This window comes from Bombina bombina, chromosome 1, assembly GCF_027579735.1.
Source record: "Bombina bombina isolate aBomBom1 chromosome 1, aBomBom1.pri, whole genome shotgun sequence".
Classification (NCBI taxonomy): Eukaryota; Metazoa; Chordata; class Amphibia; order Anura; family Bombinatoridae; genus Bombina; species Bombina bombina.
In genome coordinates, this window is record NC_069499.1 from 512,403,109 (window position 1) to 512,416,195 (window position 13,087).

Below are 13,087 nucleotides of genomic sequence, written 5' to 3' on the forward strand. Positions count from 1 at the left end.
GAAAAAGATTGATTTTATTTTAAGATGGAATATCATAAACATAGATTATGAGATATGAAGTATATTATTTTCTCTGGGTTTAGTAAACTCAACTAAAAGCAATGGATACATGTTATAAATGGGTATAGTATACATGTTAAATACATACAGTATCATATACATTTTACAATATTCACATCCAGTTCCTAGCTCAATTTTTGGTAATTGAGCTACTTATTGCTGTTGCCCTGGTTAGAGTCAATAGACACTCACAAGAGTTCAAAAGGCCTGGTGTTAAAACATATTTGCAGACACATACTGACAGGAGGTAATTAATTACAGCTGCCACTTTCTATGTGTCACAAAACACATTTACCAGCTGTACCTCCAGTTGCAATTAATTGTGTCCTGTCAGTAATCATCTGGTAGTCCATTTTTCATTCCAGCAGCTAAGAGCTGGTGCAAAGCCTTTAAACAGAAGGCAGGAAAATTCTATCACAGTAAACTTAATTGACTGAGTTACTGTTCCCTGGGCGGCACCACTAGTGGGTTACTTCCATTTATTTAGTCACTAAGTCAATGGTGCAAGGGCAACACTACTAGAAAGATACCATTCTGTAGTAAATTACCAGACTGGGGAGGGTATGAACTGATCCCTCTAAATTCATATTATGTACACCCAGAGGAAGCTGTTATGTAAAACCGGCATCAGGATATTTCAAGACCTCAAAATTTGGGGGCTCTAAAGATTAGACAAGTGCATTTGTTTTTGGACAAAAGATAAAGTTAGCACATGTCTGCTAGTTTTGGCCTTCTTCAAAAATATAATAATCAAGCAGTCTTTTTAATGGTTAGCAAACAATCTAATAAATATGATGAAAATGTGTCAGTTAAAAACCATTTCAATAAAGGGGAAAGGCTTTTCTTTAGGCTGGATAGGGTTCAAATTTACACAACTCAATAGGATTCCAGCAGTGTCCTTGTCATTGATTCCTGAGTCAGCAAATAAGTATGTCAGTTTCACCTTTATTCTTTGCTAATCCTGCCAATTAAGCCCTTCCATTGCTACCCTGAAGATGATCCCCATAGGAAATAGAGGGTGAATGGATTTTCTTTAACAAATTGATTCCGAACTGTCCCCATGAATGTTTATTGAAGGAATTTTGTTTTTAATGACAAACAAAATCATTATTTTCATGTGGTCTCGTGTCTAAAAAAGATGATCAAAAAACTTAAGTACAGGTGTCAAACCTCATTTTCTACTTGCTATTTCTACCTTAATTTTGTTTTTAAAATCTTCCATCACATGTATAAAAGGTTTGAGGTACCACAGTAATGAGTAGAATTGCACCCCTCTAAAACCACCTCAAACTGGCATATCTGCCAAGCCCTGGTCACCTGGTTAAATGTTCTGATTTTGCTTTGATATACTGTTGGAGTGGAGCCAATATTTTTTTTCTTTACACCAACACTTTTGTTTGATATAATTACGATCTTGCCCTGAAACAAAGTATATGAGAGTATTATCACCCCCAGTATATTTCAGTCATGGAAATATGTTTAATTCCTATGAAACTAACAACTTGGGATTTAGCTGTTGTTATTGTTTTCAATAATCTAAGCATTAATGGCCTCTTTCATTCTCATGGGCTTCAATGTATGTTCTCTGACTGGAAAAAAAGGGGAAAAAAATGGATTAAAGACAAATAAACACAAATGTGCAGGATGGGAATTAATAATGTCTCTAAAAATCTCTCTGAAATAATTAATGGATTTTATGGAAGTCCCCAAACTCTCTACCACTGTGAAGACTTTTCTAGTGAAGTTTATCAGAATCTTCATCAAATTGATCATTTTTTGTCACATTCAAATTATGGAAATGTAGCGTTTGAGACATTGTGGTGTAGAAACACGTTAATTGGAACATATATTCTATGATTTCAAAGTTATACCCTTCATTCCTTCTTTCCTGTCTGCTTTTCCTTTTTTATTTTTTTCCTTCTTTCCTGTCTGCTTACATTGGTTTCACATATTATGATTCACACTACAAGAACAACATCCGTAGATTTAATGTAAGAGTTGCTTGGCACGTATTTCTGAATTGAGATGGGATTTTTGGGCATGTAACTTCTTAAACAGGTTACTAAAGACATAGGGCTCCATTTATCACATGCCAGGAGGACAATTTTCACTCTTGGGAACTTGTGCCCCGGCATCACATTAATCATTGCACAAACAGTCACCAGCCCCTGCTCTCACGCGGCCAATCACATGCGAGACAGGGCTGTCAATCACTGGAGTCGGACTAGTCTGGGGTGATTTTAATCCGCCAACTCGGTGCTGAGATATAGGTTAGGATAAGGCCGCTGCTATTTATCTATCAAGTGCAGGTTTGCTCATGTGAGTCTGCACTGAAAAAGATCCAAAGCGGCATCAGCAGCTTGATACATGGAGCCCAAATAGTCTTCTCAGAGGTTTGGTATTTGCTATTGTAACTTTTTAAAATGTTGGTGATGAGTAATATCTGCTTAGAAGTCCTGTGTTTAGACATGTTTTTTTCTTAAAGGGGATGTTGCTGGTTACATGCTTCTGATTTGATTTCTTGTTTTGGGCGTGCCGTTTTTTAAAGGGACATAAAACACATTTTTTTTTCTTTCATGATTAAGATAGATAATGCAATTTTAAACAACTTTCCAGTTTACTTCTATTATCTAATTGTCTTCATTCTCTTGGAATCCCCCTTTTTAAAAGCAAGAATTAAACAGTACCTAGCAGATGGATTGGTTCTGTTTGTGTATAAAGTATATCCAATTTTATTTTCCAAATATAACATAATAGTCTATAGAGGTTGTAAATAGATTCACTGTTCTGTTTTAACTGGAATAAATTCTACTAAATAGTGTGCCTGTTCATGAGCCTTATGTTGTAAATTTACAAAATGAATTGAAGATATCATTTTAAATGCAGCTGTTTTATGATACAGCAGACCCTATAAAGGTGACACCATTCCAAACAGCTTTTAAAATCAAACACATTTGCAAGCTATAGGTGTAAATGATTTCAGAAAATAAATAATGATATTGAGCAGCTGTGAAATTCTTTTCAGCATCTGTTTAATATAGTGTTATTTATATGGCAAAATGCTACAAGAAAGTACTAAATCAAACCATTGTGTTCTGTATGCTTTGATGTTTTATGTTGCCTGGCTCTGAAGCAAAGCCAACAATATCAAACATTACTAACAAGGTAAAGAAACAAGTAAGTAATAAAAACCTTAATGAAGCAATGCCAAAGTCTTGCATACATAGCCTATAGGGCCTAGGTAAGTATTGTTCTGTTTGATACTGATTTTGTCTTCAGCTTAAAGAGACATGAAACCCAGCATTTTTCTTTCATGATTTAGATAGAGCATACATGTTTAAACAACTTTCCAATTAACTTCTTTATCTAATTTGCTTCATTCTTTCAGTATCCTTTTTTTAAAAGCATATCTAGATAGACTTAGGAGCTGGGAGCTAGCTGCTGATTGGTGGCTGCACATATAAACCTCCTTTGATTGGCTTACCGATGTGTTCAGCTTGTTCACAGTAGTGCATTGCTGCTCTTTCGTCAAAGGATATCAAGAGAATAAAGCAAAATTGATAATAGAAATAAAATTTAAAAAAATGTTTACAATTGTATGCTGTATCTAAATCATGAAAGAAAAAAATGTGGGTTTCATGTCTCTTTTAATTTCAACTAATAAGGGGGTTGGGTTCAATCTTTCCAGATTTCTTGTTCAATTTCAGCACAACTGTTAAATCAAGCACAGCAGAGCTTGATATCTCCACTAGATTCGATCTCCATTGATACAAGCAGCATGGCCCCTGTCAGTGACGGATTCCTTTTATAGTGGTTCAATTGGGGTTAATTGAGTATGTGTGTTTATTTTTTATTTACTTATTTAAATAGGTTTTTAATGCCATGACTGATAGGTATACATTGTTATTTATATCGGCTTTGATCTTGCAACTGTCAATATCTTGACAGATATGTGTTATTTGTGTTTTTACATTTATATTTAATGTAATTGATAATTATTACATGCTCAGTTTAGTTATTTTGGTGTAAATTAAATTGTCATCCAATGGGCTGTCACCCTTGTTGGCATAGGCATTGCTTTTTGGATATGAGCATGCTCAGATCAATGGCCAATATTGTTATCTTCTATCAGATTTCTGTTATCTTCTATCAGATGTGTTTTATCTTGTATCAGATCTGTGTAAAGTGCCTTTGGCTGTGGAATTCAAAGTTTCCATTTTTATATAAATATTTAATCAAGAGTTTGTGGTTTGATGGATTACGTTTGTCAAAGTTATTGCTGCCCATGCATCGGGGGGGAAGGGGTTATGATATCCGATTGGATCCGAGTCAGTAGATTGCATTTTTGCACTCTGATCACGAAAAAAGCATATCACATTTGACAAGGAATTAACTCCATTATGCTTCACTATTGTATGTTGCAATGTATACATATAGGTTATTGGCGCACCTAGAATTCTATATATGTGTTGGAAGTTCTTTTATAATGAAATAATAAAAATATAATTATATCAACCTATCTATCTATCTATCTATCTACATAATCACCACTAAATTTAAATTTTCCTAATTTTCAATTCCTTACATTCTTTTTTTTTTACAGGAAATTTTCCTGCTCTGGTTATCTAGTTCATTTGTAACATCTCACTTGATTTACTAGCAGTCTTATCTCTGCACACTTTTCATTTTTTCATCCTTGACTCTACCCATGACCTGCAGTTCTCGTGTATTATTACAACATCACTCAGCTGCACCCTTTTTATGGAATTTAATGTTATTAATTGCCAGGCTTTTCTTGTAGAGTTCCCCCTAGACACATCTTTCCAAAAAACCTTATTTTATCAGTAACGGTTATTTATTGGGTGCATGTTGAAAAGAAGAACACTATTTTCACAATATGTGAATCCACGTCTGAAACATATTAGAAATCCTGCTTCAAGCACAACATGTCAAGGAACACACTGCTTCCATTGCACTCATGAAATTCTTTACAGAAACAGAGAATTAATTCTACACAATGTTTTCCATCCATAGTTAAAAGCATTGTTCACATTATTTTATTAAAGGTTTAGCACTACTGTTATATAGCACTGCCCTTTAAACACTGTGCAAGATGACAGTACATCAATTACATGTCATACCTCATCTTTTATGGAACGCTTCACTGTCATGATGCCTGCTTGCTTAATATTTCTAGAAGGAGATTTGCCAGACGTACAAAAATGCATATAGAATTTCTATTTTTAAAGTTTTACAGCATATGATTATTTTTTTTAATTATGTGTATTTAATAATGTTCAGTATTAAATTGTTTTTCATAAAAATTAAATATCAGAACAATGGGTAATTATTTGTACTAGTTTCATGAAACACTTATTTATGGAATGAATAGTTCATTCTTAGCCTTCCAGCAGAAGTAATGGAGAAATTTACAGTAAGATTTAAAAATGAATGTGATATGCATTAATTTAAATGGCCGTAATTTGTTATATGGACCAGAGAAAGTTTATTGTGGCATTGGAAAAGATCTACATACAAAATGCATTCATAATAAATAAATTTTAAAAACAACAAAAAAAACATTATCCTAATGCATATTGTTCCATGGTCCAAATAAAAAAAATAAAAATACCATTATCCTAAAACATTTTGTTCTATGGTTCAAACCCGCGAAAAGTGTTTTAAATGATTATCTTATATATTTCCTGCACTGATAAAACCAATCATTTAGAAGAGTCAGGGTTCCGAATTCCCTAGAACACAGCCTCTCTATTGGCAGTGGAAACAATAGGAAAAGCATCATGAATAATTCAACATTTTGGGCTAGATTAGTGAATCGGTAACCCAGCTAGCACGTTGGGTACCGCACATATTACAAGTTGAAATTAATCTTGTGCAAACCCAATGTGCACAAAGATCCGAATATTGCAACAGTGTTAATGTATTCCCCCATATATTTTAATGGAATGCAAAAAGTGGAAAAAAACCTTACATCCTTACTCGCGTTTAAACCCGATCGCATTTCCTCAAGTGTACTAAACCGACATTAAACATTAATAGTTCACATTCCAATGTTCTTCACATAGCAGAATATGTTCTATTTATTAAAAAATACATATATATATATTTGATGTTTCTTGTATATATATTTCTGTACCTATAATATATATATATATATATATATATGTATTTATGTGTTTATATAAATCTTTAAATACATATATACACATATAAATACATCAATACATAGGTACACACACACACATATATATATATATATATATATATATATATATATATATATATATATATATATATATATGCATCCAAGTGGGTATCAGCACTCACAGTAACATCCAATATGGAGATCCAAAATGCCCGGGGTGCTTTTAAAAGTATAATACATTCATCCAAAGGTAAAAAAGCAAACAAGCAGTTTAATGTGACGTTTCGGGGTGACACCCCGTCTTTATGCAAACTGCTTGTTTGCATAAAGACCCGGTGAGTGCTTTTTTACCTTTGGATGAATATATATATATATATATATATATATATATATATATATATATATATATATATATATATATATATATATATATATATAAGGCCCTTTGGCTGCCTTTTTTTTCCCTAACACCTGAGACCTCATATATTTGAGCCCTAACACTTTTGAATGCAATTTTATTTCAAATAATTCTTATTAGACAGTGTTATTATGATTCTAACTGTACTTTGAAATGTATTAAATGTTTAAATGTTTTTTGTTCAACTTTCTTGTGAAGCGTAACAGTTAGCCAGAGCTTTGAGGTTGCACTATCCCGATGCACATTAAATTCTATTGCACTCAAGTGATTTGTATCTTGTATCAATGCTTAAAGGGACAATCCAGTCAAAATTTAAATGCACATAGATTTATTACATCTTTTAATAGAAACATATTTGCAATATACTTGTATTGGCAAAAAATGCTTCTAGTAAAAGTTATCACTGTTTTTGTGTTAACAATTTTCTCTGCACGTGCATGTGAAGCATAGCTAGATATTGTCACTGTACGCAAGTTTTAAATAATGCAGCTTCTCAGATCATCAGTGGGGCTTGTATCATGTCAGCAATGAACAAATTGAGTCATTACCAGATGGTACAAGCACCTTAGGATCTCTGAGCAAGTGCTGTGTTTAACATGCTGGTGCACGGTGCATACTTACACTTTTGAAACAGCTATAGCGTTTATTAGAAGCATTTTTGCTAATGCATGTATATTACAAAATGTCTTCTGTTCAATACCAAAATGCACCCATGTGGTTTCCAATTTTGGCTGGAATGTCCCTTTAAAGACTAAAAAGAAAAGCAATACAGGATTTATAGAATAAAGATAAAGTCTAAATTACTTTAAATATTTATTATTCCGTCTTGAACAAGGCAGTATGCTAAAGATCAAAACATTTCACAAGTTTTGTATAAAATAATTTGCATTCCTTTGCTATCATAGCTATGATATGCACAAGATTAAACACTTCTAACAAAGACAAGCAGAATAATTATCTGAACGAACAAAGGAGACACCCTCATTCAAACTATTTAGAGTGAGTATTAAGAGTGAGCCAAACAGCACTGTGGTGGTAATTGTGTACCAGAATATTACAAACTAAAAAGGGTTGTCCACTTTTTAAAATATTTTATTGAAAGACAAATAATATAGGTATGAAATTTACAAATGACTACAAGCTACAAAAGTATTAAACAAGCCTTCAAGAAAATACCAGGAATTACAACATCCAGTCCAAATGTCTACAGGGCAACTCTAGCAACGATAACCCCAGTTTGTGCAACTAAAAAAAATAATCACAGAGAATCTATCCCAGGAAAAGAACATAGAAGGCCAAATTCTCCATTGTGTGCTTTGAATCTCTGTATAAGTTCAGCCATCTTTCAACAGAGGAGAAAAACTAGTTTGTTTTCCAATTTCATATGCCAGTCTATATGGGAGTATCCTTAAAACTAGGCTAAAAGCCTAGCCTACGAGACAAAGTTGTATCTGGCGGGAAGGGATTTCTTACATTAAAAGGCCTAGTACCAGATTACAAGTGGAGCGCTAAATATTGCTTTCAAGAAAGCAATATTTGTGCTCCACTGTGTAATACTAGGACACATTAATGTGCGCTGGTATTACAAGTTAACAGTAATGCGTATGCGAGCTCGCGTTCGCATTGCTGGGAAGCATTGCACTCACGAGAGAGCACTTCAATAGGTTACAATAGTCAGAGATGGCATCAGAACCTCATGCATTGAAGGGGGTAAGTAGTGCAGAAATGGACAGCAGTTAGTAAATATATATATGTATATACTGATATACATATATATGTATGTGTTCTGTCAGCATCAGAACAAGGCACCAATTGGAGCCTATGGAAGCGCGCTTTCGTGAGCACAATGCTTCCTAGCAATTGGCCTTAACTTGTAACAGTGCACATTACTGGTACTACTGGTACTGGTATTACTCAGTGGAGCACTAATATCACTTATGGGCGATATTTAGAGCTCCACTTGTAATCTGGCCCTTAGTACTTAAGAAGAATACTATCAAGCCTTTTAAAAATGTACTCTCTAAATCATAATAATTTAATTTTAACCCCTTGTCTTTTACAATGACTTTTTAGTATCTTTCTATTTTAGAACTATACATCTTATTTTTCTGAAAAAAAGCTTTTTATTGAAGCAGAATAAGAAATGTTATTTCCTAAGTAACTGAAAACCGAGCCCTCTCAACTAAAATGCTTCAACATATTGTGTATATATCTGATAACTATTTTGGCATTCATTATAAAGCAATGGTCTATCCACAAAATGCAAATTAGACATAGGAATAAGCTTGAATGTTTAACAATCTTAGTCTCAGTTCTGCAGAGACAGCTGTTTTTCCCCCCACATATCCGCTAGGTAATTACACATTAATGTGCCAATTTTTTCTCAGGGATAAATAAAATAATATAAGAAAGATTTGGAAATTGTATTCAAATGTGTCTGTGATATATACCTTGTATTATGCCATAACATTCTGACAACCAATCTCAATAAATGCATAAGGGTATCTAAACTAAACTAAACCAGTCCATATGTATACAATGAGTCTACCCAATGAGTTGAATTACAATCTGCCAAAAGCAGCAAAGTTTCACAAAACAGTTTCATTTCCAGCAACTTTTATATCTCGTTTTACTTGAGTTCAAATGAGGTATTAATTTAATCCAGATGTGCCATAATCACTCTGAATGCTATAAAATGCTGCCATCTTCTGGCCAAATAGTGAATATTACGTAGATAGTCTTGGTTTGGAAATGCAGTTTTGTTAAGAAATTAAAATGCTCTGAATGTAGTGGCTGACAATTGTTTTCTTTAACAAATTAGCTGCAATTTTTACTAAGTTAGTCATACATCCTAAAGGCATATAATGTCAAATAAATCTTCCAATAAATTCATAATTTCTGAATTAAATATACAAAGTGAAGTATTACAAGCTATAGTAATTAGCCCAGTCGAAATTGCAAACCTTTTTTTTGTTGTGTGTTGTCATGCACTATAAAAGTTCGATGAAAACAAAAATATACAATCATATTTAAATACATCTATTTTACTACTCTGATAAGACTGAGTCTTTGCATTTTTATGTTTAGAAGGACATTAATCTCAAAATGTATTTACTGATAAAATTGTATTTAAGGAAAAAAAAACAATCACATGTTTGAGCGTTAATTGCGCTAGAAGTAAGCTTTGTGAGCTTTTCGGGTTGTGCTTTTATTAGAAGTTGAAAGTTAACTGTTTTTGCTCTCCTGACGAGCGCAAAAAGACACTTAGAATATAGTGTGCATGTTCACTTATTCCCCCGTAGAAGTAAATGGAAAAAAAGTGGACACCCCACTCTCACGAAAAACACGATTGCATATTCTCATTTGCGCTAACCCGACATAAAAATATAAATTGTGTTTACTTTTAACACATAATACCAGCTATAAGCCCATTGTGTGGTGTACCCAGGAATGGTGGTCAGTGCTGGTGGGGTATAGGGGTTGTAGTGTTAATAATTGGGAGCACTTGAACTATATGAGGCGTAAGCTAAAAGACACTCCAACATTCCCACCCCAGTCTGTTGTTTTCCACAACTCGTGGTGTGAGTGTAGTGTGGGTCTTGTGGAATCTGAGGCTGGTTGTCTGTAATGGCTAGGTCAAGGCACCGTTGATATGAGGTTCAGCAGGGATAGGCTTTGCATGTGTCTAAAATCCTGTGTGAGGAGGCAACCACCTTTAATCAGTTGGTACATTTTATCACTACAGCACTAAGCCTTCAAACCCAATCTTTTGGCTGTGCTGCATTTATTTTATATGGAGTAGTAAGTAGTAATCTATTGCTTAGGTTGTAAACTATCTAGTAAGGTAGGTCCCATAATCCTTCAGTCCCAGTCTGCCTTCCCTGTTGTGTTGCTGTTACAAAATAGAAATATAGATAATAATAGAAAACAAAAAGGCGGTGTTATTTAAGATGGTTCCCTCCACTTACTCTCCCCCTTTTAGGAGTGGGCTATCAAAGGTTGATGCAAAGAGGCCTATTTATGAAATGTCTGTCGGACCTGATCCGACAGTGCAGATCAGGTCCCACAGACATCGCTGAATGCGGAGAGCAATACGCTCTCCGTTTTCAGCATTGCACCAGCAGCTCACAAGAGCTGCTGGTGCAATGCCGCCCCCTGCAGACTCGCGGCCAATGGGCCACCAGCAGGGAGGTGTCAATCAACACGATCGTACTCGATCGGGTTGAATTGCGGCGATTCCTGTCCGTCTCATCACTCATCAGAGCAGGCAGACAGGGTTATGGAGCAGCGGTCTTTAGGCTCACCAGAAACACGGGGCGTCAAGCTGCATTCGGAGCTTGCTAGATAGGCCCCAAACAGTTTAAGATCTCTTAGAATTATGGATAACGTGAATGAATGTGTTAATTAATTTTTTGCATTTTAAAATAACAGGTTGTCTTTTCTAATCACTGTTTTATAATCAAACAGGAAGTAAAATGCAAAACAAAATTTGAAAAATAAAATCAGCCTGTGTTTAGATTCCTAATTCAAACATTTCAGACTTTTGCACAGAAAATCCTCCTCAGATGTTTAGTAGCAATTAGCAACGTTAAATACTTGCACATTTTGCAGTTCAGCAGATGAATACTGACCAGAACTTATATAGAACAGCTGCTATGTTAATTTTGGAGCAGAGTCTGCAGTCTGGCTATAAATTTGTTAGATTGCTTTATTTTTGTACATTCATGCATATTTTTTTCCAGGATTTTTGAATAAATCAAATATAAATGTATGCTCTATTAATAATTTAGAAATATATGTGGCTGTCTGTAAATTTGAGAGCACATATTTGAAACAACATTGTGTTTGCAAGAGTACAATATTTTTATTTTTAAAATGTTGATTGTTTTAAAAGCTCCTTGCTGATTGGTTGTCACTAATCAGAAGTCTTAATATCAGAAAGAAAGGTAAAAGGGGTGATTACTGTTTTATTGTACAAATCAGTAGAAATATCTATGCATTATAGGTGACAATACTAAGTATTAACATACATATTTTCCCAACAGTTGAATTAGGAACATGTACGCATTTGGGACAAGTTTATGCTGACAGGGATGTCTGGAAACCAGAACCGTGCCAAATCTGTGTGTGTGATACAGGATCAGTGCTGTGTGATGAGATCATCTGTGACGACCAAGAGTTAAACTGCCCAAATCCTGAGATCCCATTTGGAGAATGTTGTCCTATATGCCCAACAGCTTCACCTGTAAGTTTTTACTTTGCTATAAGCAAGTTTATATTTTGCTTTAGTCACAAGGATTAAAAATACTGTATTTGCTCGATTATAAGACGACCCTGATTATAAGATGACCCCCCAAACTTTCATGTATCAGAGGGAAAAACGTTCATATACATATTTTTTAAGCAAGTAGGTGGGTGGAATTTACAGCTCAGCTCCTTTCACATAAATAAGTGCAATGCTAATCATTAGAGTCTTCTTTCCCTTTAAATAAGGGGCATCTCATGGCTGTAGATTACCATAATCCATCTTTATCCTCATAGTAGGTAAAGATTTATTTATTTATAATGATTATACGCCTATACGCTAGTAAGAAGTGAATGCATATGATTTTGTTATACTGTTATCATGATACTTAGCATTACCCTACATCTGTAAATGTTATCAAATGCATCAATAACATGACATCATTAGCAGTCAGGGTTTTTTGGGGGGGCAGAAAGAAACCCACACACATGACCCCCACGCAGCTCACGTGACCCTGCACAGCTCGTGTGACCTCCGTGCGGCTCTCGTCTTATCGAGCAAATACGGTAACTAGACTTTAGTCTTAAAATATAGAAAACTATTTATATACTGTGTACATTGAACATACTTGCTTAAGAGAGAACTACAGCAGCTGACAATAAGCTATAGCATCAACATATTACTTCACAGTACACCATTGGTATAAGGGTAAAATGATCAGTAAACACTAAATAGAAAATGATACATTCTCTGAAGTGCTGGGTATAGAAAACAAGCAAATACAGTGAATTTAACAATAACAGATAGATAGATAGATAGATAGATAGATAGATAGATAGATAGATATATATATAGATAGATAGATAGATAGATAGATAGATAGATAGATAGATAGATAGATAGATAGATAGATAGATAGATAGATAGATAGATAGATATAGAGAGATAGATAGATAGATAGATAGATAGATAGATAGATAGATAGATAGATAGATAGATATAGAGAGATAGATAGATAGATAGATAGATAGATAGATAGAGAGAGAGATAGATAGATAGATAGATAGAGAGATAGATAGATAGATAGATAGATAGATAGATAGATAGATAGATAGATAGATAGATAGATAGATAGATAGATAGATATAGAGAGATAGATATATAGATAGATAGATAGATAGATAGATAGATAGATAGA

General features: G+C 34.1%; 1 protein-coding gene across 1 annotated transcript in view; it reads left to right on the forward strand.

Annotated features, from left to right (window-relative positions):
• COL3A1 (collagen type III alpha 1 chain) overlaps positions 1–13,087 on the forward strand; it is an 88,427-nt gene that overhangs the window by 11,299 nt on the left and 64,041 nt on the right. The window contains exon 2 of the mRNA XM_053698599.1: positions 11,690–11,889. Within this exon, the coding sequence (XP_053554574.1) occupies positions 11,690–11,889 (200 nt within the window). The remainder of the gene's footprint in view (positions 1–11,689; positions 11,890–13,087) is intronic.